General features: G+C 41.5%; 1 protein-coding gene across 17 annotated transcripts in view; it reads left to right on the top strand.

The window, feature by feature from the left end:
- The window catches only part of PIK3R1 (phosphoinositide-3-kinase regulatory subunit 1), a 648,380-nt gene that overhangs the window by 555,701 nt on the left and 66,472 nt on the right, over positions 1-26,207 (top strand). For all 17 annotated transcript variants that reach the window (XM_055555105.1, XM_055555102.1, XM_055555104.1 and 14 more), the window contains one exon: positions 7,935-8,646. In XM_055555105.1, the coding sequence (XP_055411080.1) occupies positions 8,313-8,646 (334 nt within the window). In that variant the 5' untranslated portion in view covers positions 7,935-8,312. The remainder of the gene's footprint in view (positions 1-7,934; positions 8,647-26,207) is intronic.

Genomic DNA, 26,207 nt, shown 5'->3' with positions numbered 1-26,207 from the left:
CCTTTTTTAGTATATTATACATTTAGACGGGCTCCCCACAGCTCTTCTGTATTTTGGAGGACGCAGGAATTTGCCAGTGAAGGCAAGAGAATAGAGTGTCCTAGTGAAGCCCTCAGAAGCCCTTACTTATCAATGGAAAGAAGGGGTTATCACCTTAGAAGGCAAGGCATGATATCAATTATATGACGGCTTTGAATAAAAAACTTAGCCTGTAATTCATTTTTGAAATATTCATCCTATTCCTTTTTCCACCCGCCCCTCTGTATCCCGGTCTCCTCCACCTACACCCTAATGTGATTACCTGCCATGATTCTACCAACGCTCTTATTGGAAATACTTGCTTAAGAAAGTGGTAATTAAAGGCCATTTCACATACATGATGCCAAAGCAGCTGAAAACAGACTGTAATTACTGCTAACCATGTCTGTTTGGGTGATGTTAGGGTTTTTGTGTATTTATTTGAAAGGATAGAGTGAGTGTAATATACCTTTTGCTTAAAAAAAAAAAAAATCCTAGTATAAAAACATCTTGGAGATTTTATCCTGCCAGCATTGTTTTCCTTGAAGTATATCTATACATACGTGCTCCCCACCCCCACTGCCCCCCACCCCCTGCACCTGTAGTCAAAATGGTGTTCATGTTAATAATCACCCCAAAGAGTATTGCAGTCATAGGAGTCTGGCAGAAGGGAGGAGAGAGTGAAGAAAGGGAGGTGCCAGGCTGGACCCCTCTCCCTCACTGGACTTCGGTGGTCCAGCCCTGGACTCAGCCTTAGGAGCTAGGGCTGCAATAGGAGCAGCCACTGCTTTCGGTCCCTGGAGAATTGTGTGAGCGGGATCACCTGTTTTCCTTTGAAGGCAGCTGGGAAGCAGCCACCACAGCTTCCTGGAGAGGAGTTTTGTCCCCTAACTCCACCCCCTGCCTCTTACCACCCTCTCACACAGCCCTGGCCCCTCCCAGGTCTCCTCAGCCCTGACCTCTATAGAGCCACCCTCTGCCCCAGGACTAGATGGACAAAGTCCACAAGCAACCCTTATCTGTCTATCTATTTACTCTGAAAAGGAGTTAAAGAAACAGTTTTATTTTGGCTAGCTTCAGGAATCTTTCTGTACAGTTTGCAGAGTTTAGAAGCAGTGCCAAAGAAAAATTCTTGGCAAATGTTTCCAGTTTTAAATAGGAATTGTATAAGTGGCAATCAATGCTAATAATAATGATGGGATATACAATACTGCTGCTACAGCTGTGATTTACTAGCTGTCTGACCTGAGGCACATTATTTAACTTCTCTGTGCTGATTCTCCTCTCTGTAAAATGGAGATGATAAACTGTACCCAGAATGCAAGGATTAAATGAGTTGATACATACAAAACTGGAAGGACAGTGCCTGGCCCTAGTAAGCACTGTGTCGGTGTCAATTACATTAAGCTCCAATTATCAAGACCAGAGCTCAGCCTCTGTATAAATAATTTCCTTTCATCTTCATAATAAACAGTGGCACAGAGAGGTTTAAGAGACTTGGTCAAGTTGGAAAATCTAGGCCCCAATGGGGACAAGCATCTTTGAGTGTGAAGTCCAGTGCTTATATTCACCTGCTTGCTGAGAATTATCCACAGTAACATTCTATTTTCGCAAGAGGAGAGACGCTAGAGTGTCTTCTTCCGCCCTGCCATTCCAGGGCGGCTTCCTCTCAGGGCTTCCTTGCCCCGGGGTGATGCAGAGAACTGGAATGGTCCACCCCAGGGCCTTTTCTGGGTTATAGGATGTGTTTCTCAGGCTCTGGAAGCCACAGCCTCCCTGTGATGACCACGGAGCCTGAGAAATGCGTCCAGCTGGGGCTGTGTTTCTGCGCCTCCGGCAGTGCTGGCGCCATCCCATCGCTTTGCTTTCTGGAGAGCCCCATGTCCTTGTTGTTTGACCAGGGCTTGTCCTGTCCCCACATACCCAGCCCCCGGAGGGCCTGCGGGCAGGAGGCGTGGCTCAGATGCCCAGCTCCCCCAGAGCATGGCAGCCTGGTGCTCATTCTGGTTGGTTTGAAAAATGAATAGGGATACTTGAGGACGCTGGTTTGGGGCTTCATCCCAGCCCCTCATTTTATTTTAATTGAGATGAAATTCTTACCCCATAAAATTTTACCTTGAGCCCAGCACTTTAGGTTGAAATTCATTATGTTTAATAGGAAAATTTGATTTTCATGATTTCCAGGACACCATATTTGAAAGGGGAAAAGATTTTTAGATGATGATTAGATGATGAATTGTGTTTTCTGTTTTTTTAAAAAGCGATGTGAGTTTAGGTAGGGAGCTTGCCCTACTGAAGATGAAATGATGAATTGTAGGGCTGGGGCCCAGGAATTGATCCGTAGCTTTGCAGCTGGATTGAAGGTCTGTCTTGTGCTGAGAACCAGGGCCAAACAGCTGATTTCATGGCAAGGTAGAATCACACGATCAGGATATATTCTTGGTTTATTTTAAGTGATTTGAAAATATTCTTTATTCCTGCCTCCCCACCAAGATTGCTAAACCTCTGTCCTTTGTAAATGGGAATGAGTAAGTCAACAAAGTCAGAGGACTTTTCAAAGAGTTGTGTTTGGTTCTTTGCCCAAATGCCTGCGGGTTAGAGGGTTAAATTGAAAATTTACTTTCAAGCAGTTGTACATTGAGAAGTCATGGATAGCTTCTTGTGGGGCGTCAGAAACAACTTTATTCTGAGGAACAGAATGATAATTGGTCAGTATTTTAGCAGAGAGAAAATCTGCCTTCATTGCAGGCAGTCTGTAAAAGGCTTGAAAGATAGGAGCAACATAATTCCCATGAAGGAACTTTCGAACTGTTTCATATGATGTTCTAATAAGAGTAAGTTAATTTGTTATTTGTTCCTAGGTTTTCTTTATAGCTTTTGTTACAGTAACTCAGGTTATGCACTGGCTTAGAGCCTATGTCATAAAACTGCCTCAGTTATTTGAAAACATTAATTACGAATGGTGGATACTGTTGTTTAGTCGCTAAGTCATGTCTGACTCTTTTTGCAACCCCATGGACTGTAGCCTGTCAGGCTTCTCTGTCCATGGAATTTACCAGGCAAGAATACTGGAGTCAGTTGCCCTTTCCTTCTCTAGGGGATCTTCCCAACTCAGGGATCGAACCTGCATCTCCTGCATTGCAGACGGATTCGTTACCATCTGAGCTGCAAGGGAAGCCCCGTGGTGGATATTATCTGCATATAAAAACCTAAACTATGGAAATAATTCCATTGGAACTGAGTGGAAATAGTTCCATGGACAGGTGCATGTAGCCAAAGAGGTTAGAGATACAAGCTCGTGAATCTGGGGAACGTATAGTTTGGGCTCCACGCTGACCGCAGGCGAGTAACCTAGGTACTACCAGTGTCCGAGGTTGCAGAGATTTCTGCTGTGCTGGGGCAAACCTGAAGGTGAGAGAAAGAGAACTTGCCAGTCCTCTGTCATGATCTCCCCAGTGACTGTGAATGATGATTTACATCTCCCTCCCCCACTACCCAGCAGGGACTGAGTTGTCAGAAGTTGTGCAGTGAGAGGACTGGGGTAGCAGCAGGAGGCATTTAGGTGACAGAAGCTGAAGCTTGTAGAGCAGAAATGGACAGGATTCCAGAAGAGGGCAGCCTTCTAGAAGTTAGATGCCCAGTATTTGATTCACCCCTTTATGGACTTGTTTGGCAAGGATGCATCTCAGTGAAGTCTCTTTGGAAGAAAATCTGCATGGTCCAGGATGCTGAGTCTTGGACTTGAGGGCACTCCTGCTGAGTTAGAAAGGCTTCTCTTTGTGCAGGTGTTTTTTTGTGAAAGAGCCACAGATACTGCCAGTAAGGCCACTATCACAGAAAGTAAAAAGCAGACCATCAGGATGAGTTTGAGAGGTCTGAGTATGCAGGCAAGGAATCTACATGGGTGACCTTATTGACGTATCTGGCCATCTATGGGCATCCAGGGAAACTGAGTTTGAGCAGCAGGTTTTAGAATGTTAAAAGTGATGACTCTGGAGCCAGACTGCCTGGATCTGAACTCTAGTTTTACCTGTCACTTGCTGAGCATTGTCATGGCCAAGATATCACAGCCAAGACACAAACTCTCTGCACCTCATTTCCTCTTGCGTAAAGTGAGAATGTTGGTAGTACCCACCTCATGGTTACTGACCCGTGTCAATACATATATAGCTCCCAATAAATATTTGATGGTGATGGTTGAATGGGTTAATACATCTATGGCTCCCAGTATTAGATTATGACCATGATGACTATGACATCATTAAAATGGGCGTGGCCATCAGGAGAAAGTGTAAGGTGTGCAGCAGAGAAGCCACATGCTTCCTCCCTCTAGCCAAGGCCTCTCTGTACCTCTCCATAGGATGCCCTTCACCTGCCCCCCAGATGGCTAGGCAGCTCTCCCTCTTAATTGCTCTCCACTCACTTAATTGCCACTGAATCATGGCTGACCTTGGATTGTTTTGATTGGTCTTTCTGGCCTTGATGGTGGAGTCCCAGAAGATAGGAGTAGTGTGTGTTACTTGCAGCCCCAGAGTCATAGAAGATCTGGGGATATGTTTTTTTTTTCCCGATGGAAGGCCCAGAATTCTGCACAAGATTCTTACACACAAAGTAAGGTGGTTCTTACAAATGGTGAGGAAGGGGAGCTTTGTAGAGACAAGTCTCTGGCATCTAAGGCAAGGATTGTTATTGCTGCTCTAGAGTCTAGCAGTTGCTAGAGTCTTAGGGTTCCTCAGGGTTCTTTATCTCTTTGCAGGGATTTAGCTTCAGGCCAGTGTTAACATAGTTTTTAGGTTTATAAAACCTTGAGCAGACCTAGAGGCTTTTCATACTACAGTGTCCCCTGGTGCAGGACATGCATAGCTGCAGAGATATGTCATGAGCAAGGCTTGGCGATTTGCTGAGACTTTTTAGAGGGGAGAGGAGGAATTGCAGGGGACAGGGAAGAAGGGAGAGAGGGATCATTATACTGCTCATTCTGTTAAGAATCTCACCAAACTGGCCTTCTGGGTTGTTGAAACAGGAAGCCATAGGCAGCATCTGGCGGAAAGATCTACCTAGCCTGCTAGTTGAGGATTTTCCTCCCCCCCAAAAGACATAAACTGCCAGGAAAAGCTAACAAAAATTTCAAGGCAAATTTGGAGGAATTAAATTATTCTTAGGCATATTGCCTGGTTTCCAGGCATTTAGGGATATGTAAATTTCCATGTTCTTTAGAGTTCTGTGTCTCATTTGTAAGAGTACATTAGTACTAAAAATGGGATTTGCTAGTTCTACATTTTCGTGTGAATTTATGCAGTGAATATTTAATTTGATTCTGGATCTGGCAAAAGGAGAGGCTGTCTTCAAACATAACATAGTTTATTTTTCTCATATGCTCTGCTGGCTGCTTTAATTTTTTTTTCCTCTGCCGACTGAAATGCAAAGTAGAATACTACCCCAAATTAATATTCTTGCTACACAAAGATCTCCAGTGTTTGTTTTTGCTTCTTTTAATATGTAACTCTCCTAAGAGTGTTATTGTATTACAGCTAAGAGGCTTTAGCCATGTAAAGTTGAATGCTTTACACTTCTGAATGCCAGTATAACAATTAATCTGTGATTAGATTTTGCTGCTTAAGATGCCTGCACCGCAGAGTGCCTATAATATTAAACTTCTAAGGGGTTCCACTCTTGAAAACTTACAAAAGCTCTCTTTGACATAGCACACCGGCATTGTGAGGCTATTGTTTTTATTGCTTTATTGTTCAGCCAGCTTAACTGAAACCTTGAGTTTGCTTTTCCTCTTTATGACCAAGATAACCTGGAGAAATGAACGTGGGGCGCATAGTGCGTCCGAGTGCACGCTGTTCTCTGTTGTTCTAGCGGCAATCCAAGCTGCTTACCGCCTCTCTTAAGAGAGTCTCTTGACTCTCCAAGCCCTCTGCCTCCACTATTTAAAAAAAGAAGAACCTTGCATTTCCTCCTCCACTGAACTGTCTTCATAGAGTGATCTGCAGCAGCTATCTGCTTTCTCTTTATTCCTTAACTCCTTAAAGGCGTGCTGCAAAGTCCACGGGGTCGCAGAGTCGGACACGATTTAGCAACCGAACAACAGATCCTCTATACCGTTAGACTAGAGTGGCTTGCTCTGCTTTTCTGCCGTGTGTCCACGATGGACGCAGCCCTGGGGTGACCTAGCCCTGCCTATTTTACACTCCCAGAGGCCTCTGCAGGATTTAGTCTTAGAGATCACCCTTTTCTACCTGAACCCTCTTACCCCGTATTTCCAGGACATGGCATTGTCTCCAGACCTTGACTTTCCCATTTCAGCAGCATTCAGTGAGCCTCAATGTTTTGTCCTTGGATTTTTTTTTTTTTTTAACTTTTAATTTCTTTTTTTCCCTCAGTTCCTTTATTCCATTGAGTTTCCATGTCTTATTTGCAGCTGATAACCAAACTTCAGGTGTGTTCCCTGTCCTGAATCACAGACCAGGTTTTCAGCTACTCACACGTGGGTTTGGATGCTCAGCATCACTTCTAGCCCACCAAGGCCTCCTGGCTTCCCTTTACCTGATACTGGTATCTACGGTCTTCTCATGAACTCAGGGTCAGGCACCCTTTTTGCTCTCTTTCTCTGTTTTAAAAAAAAATAATATATCATTTTTATTGCTTTTTAATATCAAACAGTAATAACCTTTGGGATAAAGGAGAAAGTGGGAAGGAGAGAGCATTTTTCCTTTTTATTTTGTACTTTTCTGTACAGTTTATACTTTCTACTTTGCTTTTTTTTGCTTGGAAGGCACCAGCAAAATGACCTAAGTTCTGGTATTGTATACTGAATTTTTGTGTCTTTTTTATTTCTTTGCATTACCACATATTAACATGTTGCTAAACAGACACACAAGTAAATATTTCTTGATTATTTGATGTCATGTATAAATGAGTTCTAAAATAGTGGATGGAGTAGCTGATCTCTAGGCCCCAGTAGTCGGACAGCGCCTTGAACCTTCACTCAGCTCTCGAGGCTGGGAAGAGCCCTTCCTCTTGGCTTCTCTGCGGTCCTGTTCCTCATCTTGCTGTGGTCTCTCTGTCTCCCGCACTGGGATGCAGTATCCTAGGCCCGTGTGCTTCTCTCTCTCCATCCATTTTTCAGCACTGCCGTGCCCCCCACCCCCCACCTCTTTGTCCCTTTTCAGTTCCCGCCTTTCCACGCCTTCTCCTGCCACTTTGGTTCATGCCCTCATGCCCACTTGCCCAGACGGCTGCAAAACGCCTTGCCTGGCTCTCCTCTTCTGTCTCTATGACAGCCCCTCTCATGCATCAGGATTAGATAGAAATTCTTCACATGTAACCCTGGTCCTGCCCATCCCCTTTCTCCAAGCCTTTTTCTGGCTCATTGCAGATAGCATTACTCATGAACTCGCCACGAGCGCGTGTGGTGTCATACAACCCCTGCTTATCTTTCTAACTCGGATCCGACGCCTCCTCTTTGGCTTCACACATACTGGACTGCCTGTTCTGGCTCTTCCCAGAATGTGACACATGCCTCCTCAGAGCTTCACCTAAGTTCATGCCGCATGTTCTGTCTTCAGATGCCCGCAGTGAGATGTGGGCTCTCCCCTGCTGGAACTCCCTAGCTTTCAGTCTCTGCTCTCTTAGGACATGTACCTCATGTCACGCTTCCTTGTGTCCCTTCTTGTCTCAGAGATGTTGCCACGTGCCAGCACCCCTCTCAGCCTGCCGAGCATTCTTAGAAAGCAGGGACTGCCTGCCTCCCTCATCTTTGTTGTGTATACCGCGTGAAGCCCAAGTATGCCGGCCCATGTCCGTCTGCCAGATTGGTTAAGTACTTGTTGAATGGCAGTCCAAGTCCAGACTCGCGCAGATGGCTCAAGTGTGCTGCTCATTCATAAGTCTTGCTTTCCCTTTGCTAGGTGCAACTCGCATGTGGCGTGCCACAGTCAGTGACAGATGGGCAGTGTGACAAGAGTGTCAGAAAGGATCGGGCCTCGCCGGGGGACTCAGCCTGGAGTCGGCGTGTCGACAAGTCGCTGAAGAGGAAGCTGGTGGGAGGACCGTGGCCACAGAGGAGGAGAGCCTTGACTTCAGTCACACCCTTCATGGAGGACAGATGGACGGCCGGATGGCCAATCACCTCTCCTCCTAAACCTTTGGAGATTGATGCTTTGTCTCCTGCTGGAGGTGTATCAGGAGCCTTCGCACACACTCTGAATTCACTTCCCGGAGAAACGTCAGGGTAGACTGCAGTGTGCAGCCAGCCTCAGCCGTCGCATGGTCTCAGGTCTGCAGCCATGAGTGCCGAGGGGTACCAGTACCGGGCGCTGTACGACTATAAGAAGGAGCGGGAAGAAGACATTGACTTGCACCTGGGGGACATTCTGACTGTGAACAAAGGCTCCTTAGTCGCTCTTGGATTCAGTGATGGACAGGAAGCCAAGCCTGAAGAAATTGGCTGGTTAAATGGCTATAACGAGACGACAGGGGAGAGGGGAGACTTTCCGGGAACTTACGTAGAATATATTGGAAGGAAAAAGATCTCGCCTCCCACACCAAAGCCCCGGCCACCTCGACCCCTTCCTGTTGCTCCAGGTCCTTCAAAAACTGAAGCAGACAGTGAGCAACAAGGTCAGTATTGATGAGTGATTGCTTCGTGACTTTTTTTTTTAAAAGGAAAAGTCTCAGATTGGTTGGGCTGGGCTAAAATGCCTTGGGCAGAAATTGTTTTAGCAGCTTTACTTGAATTTACATACAGTGCATAAAAGTTGGTTACTTATTACATGGCTAGAAATTTGTGTTCGTGGGGTGGAGAGTTGTTATAAAAATAGGACATGATATCTGAGAACCTGTTTAGTGAATGTCTCTGAACATGATTATTAGACTCACCGTGGAATCAAACACCTATTGCATTCTTATTCGTGTAATTGGTAATGTATATCCAAATAATCATTAGGGGAAAGTAGAGGGTAAGGTTAACGTAAGTATATTTCTTCATGGAAAATGGAGAGAGTAATAACATGACCACAGAACTCGGCACAGAGGAAACCAGTGTTTTTATAACCTGGTGTCTGCCTCTTGGTTTCTTCTCCAGGAGTACTGGCTGAAGCTGAAACTCAATCCTGTAGTTAATATAGATGCACAGGGAACCTCTTGCTGCCTGGGTTATGTCGTCTGTTCATGAGAAAAAAAGAAGCCACTGAATGTTTTTCTCAAATGGAAACCACCTTGATCCAAACCCACTCATGTTTTTTTTTTTTTTTTTCTTCATATATATATAATTTCATATATTGATTTTTGGCTGTACTGGGTCTTCATTTTCCCTAGTTGTGGCCAAAGGGGGCTACTCCCTAGTTGCAGTGCTTGGGCGTCTCGTTGTGGTAGCTTCTCCTGTTGCAGAGCACGGGCTCTAGGGCACTTGGACTTTAATAATTGTGGTTCCCCAGGCTCTAGAATGCGGGCTCGGTAGTTGAGGCACATGGACTTAGTTGCTCCGAGGCGTGTGGGATCTTCCCAAATCAGGGATCGAACCCATGTCTCCTGCATTGGCAGCCGGGTTCTTTACAACTGAGCCACCAGGGAAACCCCAAAACCCGCTCATTGTTGATGGGAGATGGTCCCCGCTTCAGCTCCGAGCACAGCTGTTCCTTAAGGTGTTTCACAGGGACAAGCCTTTTGCTGTTTTGCTGTTGACAGCCTTGTCAAATCATTTTTTCACTGGTAAATCTCAAGCATTATTCCCCCTGTATAATCTTTTGCCCACAGACAGAGAAAGGTATGGAAAGATGTGTTTCTAATGGGTGGACTCAACTGCAGTGGTTATTTGTCAAGTAAAACTGACTCTGTATTTCTGGATAAGCTCCTGGTACTCTTGTGTCTTCTTTAACATTGACTTATTCTAGTGCAAATGAATGAAGTACCAAGAGTAAAGAAGCAGAATGCAAGGCTAAATAGAATTGGGAATATTTTATAAAAGTCAAGGAACTCACTAAAGATACTTGAAGAGAAGAGCTTTTCTCTTCCATCCCAACCCAACAGGGATACTTGTTTTATAAACATTATACCATTTGTTAGAAGTAATGCCCAAATGATACATTTAACTTGACAGTTCAAAACAATAGTTCAGGACTGATTTCCTTTAGGATTAACTGGTTTGATCTCCTTGCAGTCCAAGGGACTCTCAAGAGTCTTCTCCAACACAGTTCAGAAGCATCAATTCTTTGGGCCTCAGCTTTCCTTATAGTCCAACTCTCACCATCCATAGATCTCTACTGGAAAAACCATAGCTTTGAATAGCCAGACCTTTGTTGGCAAAGTAATGTCTCTACTTTTTAATATGTTGTCTAGGTTTAATATGTATGTCTAGGTCACAGTTTTTCTTCCAAGGAGCAAGCATCTTTTAATTTCATGGCTGCAGTCACCATCTGCAGTGATTTTGGAGCCCAAGAAAATAATGTCGGTCACTGTTTGCATTGTGTCCCCCATCTATTTGCCATGAAGTGATGGGATTGGATGCCATAATCTTAATTTTTTGAATGTTGAGTTTTAAGCCAGCCTTTTCACTTTCCTCTTTCACTTTCATCAAGAGGCTCTTTAGTTCCTCTTCACTTTCTGCTATAAGGATGGTGTCATCTGCATATCTGAGGTTACTGATATTTTTCCTGGCAGTCTTGATTCCAGCTTGTGCTTCATCCAGCCCGGCATTTCTCATGATGTACTGTGCATATAAGTTAAAGAAACAGGGTGACAATATACAGCTTTTTTTTTTTTTTTGCTAACACTTTTATTTTCCTATCTTTTTTTAAAATATCAATTTATTTATTTTAATTGAAGGCTAATTACTTTACAATATTGTATTAGTTTTGCCGTACGTTGACATGAATCCGCCACAGGTATACATGTGTTCCCTATCCTGAACCCACTTCCCACCTCCCTCCCCATCCCCTCCTTCTGGGTCATCCCAGTGCACCAGCCCCAAGCATCCTGTATTATGCATCGAACCTGGACTGGCGGTCTGTTTCACATATGATAAATATACATGTTTCAGTGCCATTCTCCCAAATCATCCTACCCTCGCCCTCTCCCACAGAGTCCAAAAGACTGTTCTATACATCTTTGTCTCTTTGCTGTCTCACATACAGGGTTATCGTTACCATCTTTCTGAATTCTATATATATGCATTATTATTATTGTATTGGTGTTTTTCTTTCTGGCTTACTTCACTCTGTATAATAGGCTCCAGTTTCATCCACCTCATTAGAACTGATTCAAATGTATTCTTTTTAATGGCTGAGTAATACTCCATTGTGTATATGTACCACAGCTTTCTTATCCATTCGTTTGCTGATGGACATCTAGGTTGCTTCCATGTCCTGGCTATTGTAAACAGTGCTGCGATGAACATTGGGGTACTCCTGTCTGTTTCAGTTCTGGTTTCCTTGGTGTGTATGCCCAGCAGTGGGATTGCTGGGTCATATGGCAGTTCTATTTCCGGTTTTTTAAGGAATCTCCACACTGTTCTCCATAGTGGCTGTACTAGTTTGCATTCCTACCAACAGTGTAAGAGGGTTCCCTTTTCTCCACACCCTCTCCAGCATTTATGGCTTGTAGACTTTTGGATAGCAGCCATTCTGACTGGCATGAAGTGGTACCTCATTGTGGTTTTGATTTGCATTTCTCTGATAATGAGTGATGTTGAGCTTCTTTTCATGTGTTTGTTAGCCATCTGTATGTCTTCCTTGGGTAAATGTCTGTTTAGTTCTTTGGCCCATTTTTTGATTGGGTCATTTATTTTTCTGGAATTGAGCTGTAGGAGTTGCTTGTATATTTTTGAGATTAATTCTTTGTTGCTTCGTTTGCTGTTATTTTCTCCCATTCTGAAGGCTGTCTTTTCACCTTGCTTATAGTTTCCTTTGTTGTGCAGAAGCTTTTAATTTTAATTATGTCCCATTTGTTTATTTTTGCTTTTATTTCCAATATTCTGGGAGGTGGGTCATAGAGGATCCTGCTGAGATGTATGTCAGAGAGTGTTTTGCCTATGTTCTCCTCTAGGAGTTTTATAGTTTCTGGTCTTATGTTTAGATCTTTAATCCATTTTGAGTTTATTTTTGTGTTTGGTGTTAGAAAGTGTTCTAGTTTCATTCTTTTACAAGTGGTTGACCAGTTTTCCCAGCACCACTTGTTAAAGAGATTGTCTTTTCTCCATTGCATATTCTTGCCTCCTTTGTCCATAGGTGTCCATAGGTGCGTGGATTTATCTCTGGGCTTTCTATTTTGTTCCATTGATCTATGTTTCTGTCTTTGTGCCAGTACCATACTGTCTTGATGACTGTGGCTTTGTAATAGAGCCTGAAGTCAGGTAGGTTGATTCCTCCAGTTCCATTCTTCTTTCTCAAGATAGCTTTGGCTATTCGAGGTTTTTTGTATTTCCATACAAATTGTGAAATTATTTGTTCTAGTTCTGTGAAAAATACCATTGGTAGCTTGATAGGGATTACATTGAATCTATAGATTGCTTTGGGTAGTATACTCATTTTCACTATATTGATTCTTCCGATCCATGAACACAGTATATTTCTCCCTCTATTAGTGTCCTCTTTGATTTCTTTCACCAGTGTTGTATAGTTTTCTATATATAGGTCTTCTGTTTCTTTAGGTAGATATATTCCTAAGTATTTTATTCTCTTCATTGGAATTGTTTCCTTAATTTCTCTATTTTCTCATTGTTGGTATATAGGAATGCAAGGGATTTCTGTGTGTTGATTTTGTATGCTGCAACTTTACTATATTCATTAATTAGCCCTAGTAATTTTCTGGTGGAGTCTTGAGGGTTTTCTATGTAAAGGATAATGTCATTGGCAAATAGTGAGAGTTTTACTACTTCTTTTCCAACCTGGATTCCTTTTATTTCTTTTTCTGCTCTGATTGCTGTGGCCAAAACTTGCAAAACTATGTTGAATAGTAGTGGTGAGAGTGGGCACCCTTGTCTTGTTCCTGATTTTAGGGGAAATGCTTTCAATTTTTCACCATTGAGGATAATGTTTGCTGTGGGTTTGTCATATATAGCTTTTATTATGTTGAGGTATGTTCTTTCTATTCCTGCTTTCTGGAGGGTTTTTATCATAAATGGATGTTGAATTTTGTCAAAGGCTTTCTCTGCATCTATTGAGATAATCATATGGTTTTTATTTTTCAATTTGTTAATGTGGTGTATAATATTGATTGATTTGTGGATATTGAAGAATCCTTGCATCCCTGGGATAAAGCCCACTTGGTCATGATGTATGATCTTTTTAATATGTTATTGGATTCTGTTTGCTAGAATTTTGTTAAGGATTTTTGCATCTATGTTCATCAGTGATATTGGCCTATAGTTTTCTTTTTTTGTGGCATCTTTGTCAGGTTTTGGTATTAGGGTGATCGTGGCCTCTTTTGGAAGTTTACCTTCCTCTGCAATTTTCTGGAAGAGTTTGAGTAGAATAGGTGTTAGCTCTTCTCTAAATTTTTGGTAGAATTCAGCTGTGAAGCCATCTGGTCCTGGGCTTTTGTTTTTTGGAAGATTTCTGATTATAGTTTCAATTTTCATGCTTGTGATGGGTCTGTTAAGATTTTCTGTTTCTTCCTGGTTCAGTTTTGGAAAGTTGTACTCATATCAGATAAAACAGACTTTAAAACAAAGGCTGTGAAAAGAAACAAAGAAGGACACTACATAATGATCAAAGGATCAATCCGAGAAGAAGATATAACAGTTATAAATATATATGCACCCAACATAGCACCACAATATGTAAGACAAATGCTAACAAGTATGAAAGGAGAAATTAAAATAACACAATAATAGTGGGAGACTTTTAATACCCCACTCATCACACCTATGGATAGATCAACTAAACAAAAAATTAACAAGGAAACACAAACTTTAAATGATACAATAGATCAGTTAGACCTAATTGATATCTATAGGACATTTCATCCCAAAACAATGAATTTCACCTTTTTCTCAAGCGCACTTGGAACCTTCTCCAGGATAGATCACATCCTGGGCCATAAATCTAGCCTTGGTAAATTAAAAACAATTGAAATCATTCCAAGCATCTTTTCTGACCACAGTGCAGTGAGATTAGTTCTCAATTACAGGAGAAAAACTATTAAAAATTCCAACATATGGAGGCTGAACAACACGCTGCTGAGTAACCAACAAATCACAGAGGAAATAAAAAAAGAAATCAAAATATGCATAGAAATGAATGAAAATGAAAACATAACAACCCAAAACCTGTGGGACACTGTAAAAGCAGTGCTAAGGGGAAGGTTCATAGCAATACAGGCATACGTCAAGAAACAAGAAGAAAGTCAAATAAATAACCTAATTCTACACCTAAAGCAACTAGAAAAGGAAGAAATGAAGAACCCCAGGGTTAGTAGAAGGAAAGAAATCTTAAAAATTAGGGCAGAAATAAATGCAAAAGAAACAAAGAGACCATAGCAAAAATCAACACAGCCAAAAGCTGGTTCTTTGAGAGAATAAATAAAATTGACAAACCATTAGCCATACTCATCAAGAAACAAAGGGAGAAAAATCAAATCAATAAAATTAGAAATGAAAATGGAGAGATCACAACAGACAACACAGAAATACAAAGGATCATAAGAGACTACTATCAGCAACTACATGCCAATAAAATGGACAACTTGGAAGAAATGGACAAATTCTTAGACAGTATACAGCTTTGATATACTCCTTTACCGATTTGTAACCAATCTGTTGTTCCATGTCCAATTCTAACTGTTGCTTCTTGACTTGCATACAGATTTCTTAGAAGGCAGATAAGGTGGGCCGGTATTCCCATCTCTTTAAGAATTTTCCACATGATATTCCTGTCTCTTTAGGAATTTTCCACAGTTCATTGTGATCCACACAGTTAAAGGCTCTGATGTAGTCAATATAGCAGAAGTAAAGGGTTTTCTGGAACTCCTTGCTTGTTCTGTGGTCTATTGGTTGTTGGCAATTTGTGTTGGCTCAGATGGTAAAGAAACTGCCTCCAGTGCTGAAGATCCAGTTTCAATCCCTGGTCAGGAAGATCCCCTGGAGATGGGAATGGCTGCCCACTGGAGTATTCTTGCCTAGAGAATTCCATGGATGGAATTCTATGGGCTGTAGTCCATGGTGTCACAAAGAGTCAGACACAACTGAGAGACTTTCACTTCATTTTCATTTGTCGCAGTTTGAGACTTCCCTGATGGCTCAGATGGTAAAGAATCTGCCTGCAATACAAGAGACCCAGGTTCGATCCCTGGGTTGGGAAGATCCTTTGGAGAAGAGAATGGCTACCCACTCCAGTATTCATGCCTGGAGAGTTCCGTGGACAGAGGAGCCTGGTCCATACAGTCCTCTGTAGGGACAGAGGACCCTACAGTCCATAGGATCGCAGAGAGTCGAACACGACTAAGTGGCTAAGCACGCACACAATACGAAAGATTACAAAATCATAAAAATATCTGAGTTGGAGTAGAAAAGATTATTTACCAGGTGGAAAGGGGTGCCTTGCCAAGATTAGGGACAAAAATTTTGTAAAAATAACTGCTAAACAAAAATTGCATTTGATATCTGCTGTCAGGTGTAACTTCATTTGATTATAGTATATGGAAAAGCCAGTTTTTCCTTAAAAATAATTTTCTCTTTGTAAAATATAAAATATTTTATAATGCTTTCTTTCTCATGTACTATGGTAACAATTGAGATTTTTAACAGCTTTTTCTTTTTTTTTTAATGTATAGAAAGTTAGAGTAAAATGAAAAATTTTAGCAGAGTTTAATAAGAAAGAGATACATAATGTGCACTAAAGTAAAGAGCAGGCCTGAATATAAATGAGAAATTAGGAGCCATTGAAAGGTTGAAAAGGTAGTATGGGGAGGTTGGGTAGGGAGTTGAGATGCTAAATATTAGATTTTCTAGAAATGTTAATCTGAATGTTAATGTCTTCTGAAGAGGATTCGGCAGCTCATGCTAGTTGCACGTCAGGTTGATAGGGAAAACAGTTGTAAGGACAGATTTGTTGGAACCTGTGGGACTCTAATTTCGTTTGCCTAAGCGTGTGTTTATTATTTGAAAAGTGTTTGCAGGGACAAATGATGTGAAGGTGAGAAAGGATGGTTCTTTTCTTACTGTAATTGAATTCATTGGCCTTTTTTCCGTTTTTACTCCTTCACCTGACTTAGCCTGTTTTTCAGGTTTGACTGTCTTTATTTTATTGAGGAGGTACCCCTGTGACATGCAGGTCTCTTTTGTGGAAGGAGTGTCCTGGGGATGGTGGGCACGGCACCCCCGCCCCCACAAGCTTGGAATAAAAGGAGGCTGCTGGGATGTGCCTTTAAGACCCCTCACTGCCTACCCTCTTTGTAAAAGGAAGTTGTCCTTAAGCTCTGCCCACAAGTAGAATCTGTGTGAGAAGTGCCCCCTTAGATAACAACATGCTTTCCCCCCTTTTCTTGTATGTTCCTAGAATTAAAGCTGTCATGTTTCACTTTGGGGAGGAAAAGAGAGTCACAAACCTATTTGAAGATCTGGCACCCAATTCCTCTCGAGACAATGTGCCATCCAGCTATCTGGTTCGCGTGCAGTTTTCTTAGTAAGCGCTGGCCTGTTTGGATTGAGTTTGTATACTGGATAACCTTGTGTTTCTTGGAGTTTAAATGATCTGAGCGCCTATTCTGTGCTAGAAAGCAGGGATGAAAGATGAAGTCAGGACCTGAGAGAGATGGCGTGCCCTCTGATGCACTTTGCAGCCCCCCTCAAGCCCCTTTCCCACCTTGCGCTCTGCTTGGACACCCTCTTGGTTGACCTACACTCCACTCTTTGCTTAAAGCTTTCTTCTCAAGGAGACTGGCTCTGCCCACATCAGTCTCACGTGGCAGCCTTCCTCTCCTCTTTGGCAAAGCATTTATCATCTAACTTACTACAGAATTTACTTGCCATGTCCTTTGTTTATTTTCTGCTCCCTCGGGTAGACTGTAAGCCCTGTGAGGGCAGGGCAGTCTCCATTGTCCCAACAGTGCTGTGGGTGCTCAGCAGGGGGACAGATGCTTGCTGTTGAAATGTATCATCGAACTGGTTCACAGCCCACGTGACTGTGGAAATGAGCCATATGCTTTGTATGTCAAGTCTGTTGCAGCCCATTTCTGTTTTTAGACATCATGGTTTATTGTGCATGCACATCATTCACATCTGAGGGATCTTGCAGCCTTGGCCTCGACCGTTGCCTGGTGGTCTCTAAAACTGTTATTTTTTTATCCCATTTCCTAGGACTGGTAGTTCTGCTGGCAGGAAAGCTTGTGGAGCTGAGAGTGGGCTCTGTCAGCCACTTAAGCAAAGTGAATAGAACTTGTGTCAAGATCAGCAAGTGTCCTCGGGAACAGATTTTATGCCCTCACTCCCTGTCTTTTATCTCCTCTTTGCATGGAAGCTAAAATCGTGGCTATGAGCAGCACATTTCGTTTCCGCGAAACCCAGTCCAACCCTGTTTTACCCTCTCTAGAGAGAACCTCTTCCCTGCCTGGTGCAGATAATGAGTGTGCACAGTGGATGGGACATGTGAGCTCTTGAAAAGCCATCCTTCCACCCTCTCTGCATCAGGCTGCTTGCATGGGACATGGCATTCCCATAAACACAGCCCTCTTCAACCATGCTGCCATATTTCCCATGCAAGGAAATGAGTTGATGGAAGTGGGGATTTAGAGTTAAGAGAATCAAGAGAATCAAAATGTGTTTCTTTCATATAGTGTCCACTGGGGCTATTTCTCAAGACAGTCTTCTGCAGTCCTTTAATTAAAGTCACGCTAATGTGGAATATTTAGACTAGCGAGATTCCAGGACCACATCAGTTTGTAGAGGATGTTGAAATCCGCTAGCCTGAGTGATCACTTAGGAATCTGAGTTCATCCCCACCTCCATCCCCCATCCACACACTCCTCCCCCAGCTCCTACTTTGGACAGTGGGTCCCAGCTGGTCCCACATATAAAACATAAAGCACACATTTGGTGTGGCTTATTTTAAACTTTGATAAAAATTCTTCCTAAACAGAAAAGGAGAAAAGCCTGCAGCTTGTGTTTGCTTTCACGGTCTCCCCAGGCACGTGATTTTTCCATTTTTCACACTCAGCATTTGTGTGTCCCTTCACGGCTGTCGTTCCCTGTCTGGGAAGCCAGCTGTAATAAATCACATAAATCAGCTACACTACACAGAGGTCACAGAGGATGGCGACCTGATCCCAAATTATACACCTCTGCTGAGCCCCGTGGTAGGACGTACTGCTGTTACCCACAGAAATGGTACCCGTGAAAATAGTTTGCTGTGCCTCACGAATTCCTGCCTCATGAATTCTGTCTTAGTTCAGAATCTGCTTTCTCACAACTTTCCTCACCTTTTCTCCTGCTTAAGTGAGACTTTGCTGTGATGCGGGAGGACTGTGGTTAACCACCAGTGACAGGCTGAGACCTTTCACTTTGGTGCTGACTCCCTGTTTTTCATCAGTCACTCTGCTTTGGGGAGCAAGCAGGCCTGGTTATAGGATATTTGAAGATCAGGGCCTTGGTGTCCTGTCTTTAACTTCTGACCAATCAGAAAAAAATCAAAACAATAGAAAATTTTACCCAGATATTAATATATAAGTGGTTTTTTTGTGGGGCGGGCGGGAGCATGGATATCTTAGTTCCCTGACCAGAGATTGAACCGTGGGCCCCAGCAGTGGAAACACCCAGTCCTAACCACTGGACTGCCAGGGAATTCCCAATATATGTGTTTGCTCTTTGTGTTTTAGTAAGAAGAGAAAAGTGCTGATGAAAGATGTCAATGTAATTGATTAAAGAGCAGGCCTGGGTGAGGGGGGAATGTGATAATCATTTTTGATAAAATCAGATGAGCCTAACCACTTCTCTCATGATAGAATATATCTCTCAGGCATTTAGTTACATATTAGAACACAATTCTCTCTCTCAGAAGCACCAGTGTTTCTACTGAATTCTCTAATTTTAAGATGTTGTCCCTGTTAAATTTATTTATTTAGTTTCCCCGGAGGAAGTAACCCTAATTAACAATTTCCGTATCTAGGGTTATTTGAAAAGGAAATTGACGAGAAGAGAAAGGATTCTCACCTTTGCTGCTTTTTAGCAGGAAGGTTCCACCCGGAGTTGACCCAGCCGCGTTAGAAACTTGCAGGCCACCCCGAGGTGAGAAGGAGCCGGAAGCTCCCCTCTCCCAGGTGGGAATGAGCTGGACTCTCTCCTCTTTGGCTAGAGAATTTAGAATTCCTCCCTCCTTCTTCCAGTCTGTTACTAGACGAGAAGGTCTTGATACTATCTTTCCTGGAGCTTCCGTGACAGCTAAGTTCAGGGTTACAGATAAGACATTCGAGGAAAAGCTTTCCTCCCAGGCTACCATGGCCTGTGTCATTTAGAATCTCAGCTGTAGTATGAACATTATTATTACTTTTTACTTAAGTAAAATTAGTATTATTTACTTTTTACTTAATTTCAGAGGCTTTTATTAAGGCTACTGGCTCTACAGGTTTCATTCCCTGTTCTTTTTTCCAAAATGGGTAAAGGGTCCCATGTCTGTTATCTGTGCAACCCAGCAAAGCCCTCCCACTTCTGATTCAAACAGGAGCTGTGTGAGTGGAGTGATCCTGTTTTGTTTACTAGCAACCTAGCTAATGTTAATGTTCTGATACAGTTTTCTTTGTCGTGAAAGTAGAACGCTGTATGTTAAAAGTGTTTCTGTTTTAACTTTTTAGCTTAGTTGTCAATAGATCCTTTGATAACTTTGATGTCAGTCTTTTCTGGTTTCTCAGTGAACGCATCTTTGTCTAAAACAGGCAAAATTCTGAATTCTGATTAATAAGCACTTTTTCAGTAAGTCAGAGTTTGAGAAAATAAACATTCAAAATTCTGAAATTCAGTGACACATGGCACCTTATATGCTAAGTAGCTTCCCGAAAGGGGAGAATATGGTACCTCTGGCAAATAAGAATACCAAGTATTAGATGCTATTTACATATCCATGTTTTTCTTAGTAAAACAAAACAGATGTTAGCAGTACAGCTGGCTGTTGCATATTTGTGTATTTTTGTTGCTAACAAATTTCCATGAGGAAGGACATAAAATTGGTTTGAAGGCTAAAATGGGAGAAAATAAGTTGATATTTTAACTAGAAATGAGAAGCATAATTACATGATGGATTATATCTTAATTTTTGAGGTCTTGATTGAATTTATAGCATTCAATATCAAAACAGTGTTTTCAGCGTTCAATGAAACTAATCTAAATAGAGGAGGTCAGAGTGAACTAGATATTGGCTTTATTTTAATTACTCGGTACAGCTCCCTAAAATGTCAAGTTTAATGGAATGTTAGCATACTTTATGTAGTAAATGTGTTATTCCTAGTTACTAATTTATTTAAAAGGCTGTGATTTGCATCTGCTATGATAATTGCATGCAGTATGCATTTTTTAAATGTTCTGATAAGACATAACCTTGCAGTTAAAAACAAAACGGGCAAGCAGAAGATCTTTGTTTCATTTTTATATGCAGAACTTTGTCCGCCTGACTTTATGCCACCTGAAGTTTGGCTGTCGTTTTCCTGAATACCTTCTCTACTCTGTTTCTTGCTTGGGGGTGTTTGCATTCATCTATTTTGTCTGTTCTCGGTTGGCTGCTTGTATTATGAAGCACCTATAGATTCTTCTGTCCTGTCACAATCTAATGCATACTAAACTTAGCACTGTGAGTTCGTTACAGTCTATTGTAGGAGACGATTTGTAATTTGATGATCAAATCTGATACACAAGATGGTGAAGATGTAGGCATATGTGAAATAGAAATCCCTATGATATATTATTTGAATCAGAAATTCCACTCAGCTTTGCTTTCTGTAAATTATGTAACCCTTCTTATCTCAGTGGTCTCTATTTGTAAAATAAGAAGTAGATGCTGGATCTTTAGAGTTGTGGCTATATTTTTATTTTAACCTCTTAGTGACACTTGACCAGTGAAAGTTTCTCCATTCCTGTTTATAAGAATTGTTGGGCAACCAAAACCCAGAAAATATAAGTTCTTACTAGTAGTGTTTCCCCAGTAATGCAAACCAGGACTTCCCTGGACCTCCAGTGGTTAAGATTCCATCACTTCCTGTGCATGGGGCACAGGTTCCGTCCTTGGTCAGGGAACTGGAATCCCACATGCTGAAGGACGCAGCCAAAAAATGTGTGTATGTGTGTGTTAGTTGCTCAGTCGTAACTGACTCTTTGCAACCCCATGGACTGTAGCCTGCCAGTTTCCTCTGTCCATGGAATTCTCCAGGCAAGAATACTGGAATGGGTTGCCATTCCCTTCTCCAGGGAATCTTTCCGAACCAAGGATCAAGTCCGGGTCTTTCCTGCAATGGAGGCAGATTCTTTACCGTCTGAGCCACCAGGGAAGCCCCTGCCAAGAAATAAAAATAATAACAACAATAGTGTAACCCAGAAGCTAGAAGGGAAAATAAGGAAGGAACTCAGAGAAATAAACAAGGACAGTTGAGCAGATGTGCTCACATGACCTCACGCAAGATCTGATTGCAGGTCTGTACTTGGGATGATGTGGGATTGTTGCTAATGAAAGTGCCACATTGGTACCAAGTTTTTGCAGATCTATGTACTGTATGATTTTAAGATCTATTTCACCAGTGTGAGAATTTATGCTCTACCTTTATCGCTGGCATCAAAATTGGTTTGGGAGTCTTCCCATTTTACATATTGCAGTTCATCAGCGAGTTAAAAGACATTGATGGAATGCCTCCCTTGGCCTGTGTCTGTGTGGCATAACTGCATTTGTTGACGTGATATGTGATCAGAGCTCCTAGGGATTTTTCTAGTGGGTTTTTTGTTAAATTTTCCAAGGCAGGAGGTGATGTTTATAACATTTGCCTATTCAAGTTTTAAAGATTTATTTAGACTTCTTCCAATTTATGAGATAGACATATTAAAATATCTACCCAAGAGAATAATACTCTTGCATAAGTGTTAGGTGAGTGTGCATTGTAAAACTAGAGGGACTACTGGGGGGTCAGTGTTATCTCCCAGACTTTAACTGCACAGTGCCCTCAGACTCAGCACGTGGGACCACCGCCACAGCAAGAGAAAGGCAGAATTGGTTCCCACTGGCTACTGTGTTTTGGAAAATGCAGTTTTCAAAATGACCTGAGGTTGTTCATAGAATAATCTATTGTGAATCTGCACTAAACCACTAGTGGCTTTATTTTTATTCTTTTTTCCTGTGTCTTAACTATGGAAATGTCATTGAATATTTGTATCATTGTTAATTTATAATTTCTGATTATTTTACAGCATGGTTAACTTAGGTCTTGCCATGTTTCTTCCAGGAGCAAAAAGTAAATTTTCCATTTTCAAAGGAGAGAGGTTCAAAGAAGTTAGACCAAGATGTGATTTTTATTGGTAAATAATTGCTCAGTGATTATCTACAGGGTACCAAGGAATGAGATGTAATGAATTTAGTTATCAAAGTATACATTAGAGTCATTGTCCCATGTTTCCCCGTGTATTTATTTAAATACTGAAAATGGCTTTTTCAAAATAACCCTAAAAATTTGCTGACTTAACAGTTTGCTAAGCATTCTGCTAGGCATTTTAAAGACATTTTTCCTTTGATCCTTGTAGCCACCCTGCAAATATGACATTATTATAACCATTTCCCAGATTAAGAAACTAAAGCTCAAATGATTGTATAAATATTTGAAAGGGGGGCTCCCTAAAAGGAGCATTCAGAGGTTCAAGAACACTCCAGCAGGCAGTTGGGTGGGTCTCCTGAAGCAGTCTTTTGTGGAGTTACCAGTAACTGAAGAAGTCAATTATTTTCTGCTTTTTGGGTGGTCTGTAATTATGTGTATTTAATCTGTTAAGTTTAATTGGCTGTTACATTCATACAGTCACACAAATTATCTTATTTTACCTACAACTTATAGAGTTTTCTGATGTTGCTAAAAACATGAAAGAGTTGAGTCGCAAAGAGACTGATAATGGGTAAGGCCATGAACCTGAAACCAAGTTTGGGGTTACATGTGTGTATGTGCAGTTTTTGATAAGTGATTAGTTTGGAAGAAGTTAAATGTCTGCCTCAAATGTTTCCCTGACCTCCACATTTTCTGACTTCTGATTCCAAATTGAGTCATTTTGGCTAAAATTGAGCACAGGCTGGTTATTACCTGCTTCTTAAAAGCCCAAAGCAGAGGATATTCAGCATAAAAATTATGTGTTTTGGCGTGTGGATAGCAGCTGCTTAAAATTCCTAATTATAAGAAATCTCAAATGAAATCACGTGAATATGAAGTCTTGTACCTGAGTTCTGTCAAAATTAGCAATAAATGCCATTTTTAGAGTTTGGCTAAACAAATGCCTTTGAATGTCAGATTTTATTTCTCAGGAATGTTAGTCACTGCCAAGTTTATAACATAAACATCGTGTTTTTGTTACCTGAATTCCGACAAGAGGGTAGATGAGGGCAAGTGAAAGGCTCAGGTGAATTTTATTTCTAGGTGTTTAATTTAAAAGGACACTGTGACATTACACAGAGAAAGTCTTTCTAGGGATATGAGTGCCAGTAAAAATTCTTGGATGCTTTTATTTTTGATGATTATTAATTTTTTCAATTAAAAAGGAAACTTGTTAAAAGTTTTCTGATTTAAAAAGGTGTCTGCCAGGTAGTCCTGACATGCTTCTCGCTGGAGTCTCTAAGAAGGTAGAGAAAAGCCCTTACATTCTAAACAATTATAAAAACTAGAACTAGCTGGAGTAGTGTCTACTGTAAACCAAACGGAACTGGGTTTAAAAATACGGGCAGAATAAGTTTTGACACCTAAAAATAGGTAGGGAGAGCCATGTCCTTGCTGACTCTGCCTGTAATTCAGAAAGAGCCTCCTAGCAGCTGTCCCCAGAATGCTCTTGCCTTCCTCTTTCTAATCTCCTCCAACAGTGCCTTTTTATTCAGTGGAAGGTCATAACTCAGAAAATAACCGGGCAGAGCTGGGGGTGGGGTGGGTAGGGGCTGTATTACTATTACATCCTGAGAATCTTACTCCATAAAAGTCAAGTGCTGAAGGTCAGGTAGAGTTAGAGCTGTGTTTCCTGAGGGTTTGAGTACTGTTTGAGTCCACCATCATTTAGAGCTTCAGAAAGCCTTGGGAGTAAAGGTTGGAGGTTTGCTTTCAGCAAAACTATATTGCAATGAAAATCACATTGGAAATTGGCCTGGGAACTATTCAGCTCAACTTGCCCACTAGCTCTTGGTCTGAAGCCAGGACGCATATGGATCAGCAGTAGCTCAGAGCAAACACCAGGGCTAGGCAGATATCTCCCTGTATAATGACCAATAAATAGGAGGGGGAAAATAGCTGAAAAACATTGCTTTGTAAAGGAAAGGAGAGATCATAGTGAAGATTTGAAGGAAGAGCAGACCGCCAAACAATGGCCCAAATGAAAGAGGAGCAGAAAGTAGTTAGATGATAATGAGCTAAAAAGAATTAGATGGGATGAAGTGAGAGTGAAACCATTAAGAAAAAATTGTAAAGAAATTAAGAATGCTGTATAGCGCATTAAAATCCGTAGGGGATGGCAATAAAGAATAGAATTAACACTACTGAAAGTAAAATTAATGTCGTGGAGGAGAAACTCAAAGCTCTTCCAGAGTCCAAAGAGAGAATAAAGAAGATTGTAGATGCATTGTGGAAAGATACAACCTGGGGATTTTAAGTGTTGATAAATGAGAAAGAACTAAGTCATATCAAATGGAAAAAAAACAAATACAAGAATAAGCCTGTGTGTATTTTGTGCTGATTTGAAAGTGTTGCTCACATTGTTCAGATAAGATCAATGAAAGGCCACCTCTAGATACGTTTTGACAAGTAAAAAAATTTTGTTTAAGAATACCATCAAACATCTTGCCAAAATATCTGCTTAACTATCACAAACCCAAGTTCAGGCTTCCTTCTCTTTTGTACCAGTAAAGCCAAGGTGGTGGATGGAGTTTTGAGGAAGAAAAATTTTGATGCAAGACCTCAGTGTGTTGCTTCCTTATATATCATGTGGAAGGAATTGAGAGGCATTGTCTGATAATCAAGAACTCAGGGAGATACTTTCAACTTCTCATGTCAGGAGGGTGAAGTTCAAAAATTGCCGTTTCATTAAGTTTTATAATTAGAAAAGCATAGATTGAAAAGCAGTTCATTTTGATTATCTTAAAAATAATTAGCAGAAGAATAAAACTATAAGATATATTTTTTCCAAATACCTAGGCATATTTATTAAAAAAAAACTAGACACAAAGCGCAAAAGTGTTACTAACATGGAGAAAATGTTTACTGTGTATGAAAATTTAAAGAAATACATATATCAACACATATATACATACAGAAATATAAAATTCAATTTGTTACCTACCTACATTTGTGTGTTCAACAAATACTTGTTTTGTGTCAGATGGTATTCTAACATTTTGCTACATTGACATGTTACTTTTCATTAGGTGTCATGACATTGGCCTTAATGTTTTACCTGTTCTAAAGATAAAGAAATTAAAAAGCTTAGTTAATGGCCCATAGTCACATAGCTTATGCAGGAGTTAGGGTTTGACCCCAGCCGTGTGACTTTTGACCCAGCTTTCTTTCTCTCTTTATATCTGGCTGTACTGGGTCTTCGTTGCTGCGTGCAGTCTTCCTCTAGTTGCTGTGAGTGGGGTCTCGTTGCAGTCGCGGAGCACAGGCTCTACGGTGTGTGGGCCTCAGTAGTTGGAGCACACAGGCTCAGTAGTTGGGGCTTGAGGGCTCCAGAGTGTGGGCTCAATGGTTATCACTCACCAGCTTAGCTGCTGCGCAGCTAAGGAATCTTCCTAGACCAGGGATTGAACCCGAGTCCCCTGCATCGACAGGCAGATGAACGCTGAGCCACCAGGGGAGTCCTGACCCAGCATTCGTAAGTGACGGTGTGACACAGTGATGCACGCTTGGGCAGTGTTGTTTGTGCTGTGTGACACTACTGTGCTTCTGGCCACGGTCTCCCAGCCAGGAGGACAGATCATCTGGTTTGCCAGTGACCTGTGCTGTGGTCTGAAATTGGGGGGGGGGGGAGTTAACCAGGTTTTTCCATTGTC

The sequence above is a fragment of the Bubalus kerabau genome, chromosome 18 (assembly GCF_029407905.1).
Source record: "Bubalus kerabau isolate K-KA32 ecotype Philippines breed swamp buffalo chromosome 18, PCC_UOA_SB_1v2, whole genome shotgun sequence".
Lineage (NCBI taxonomy): Eukaryota > Metazoa > Chordata > Mammalia > Artiodactyla > Bovidae > Bubalus > Bubalus kerabau.
Note: the sequence above shows the minus strand (reverse complement) of the source record. Positions and strands in the feature narration are given on the sequence as shown.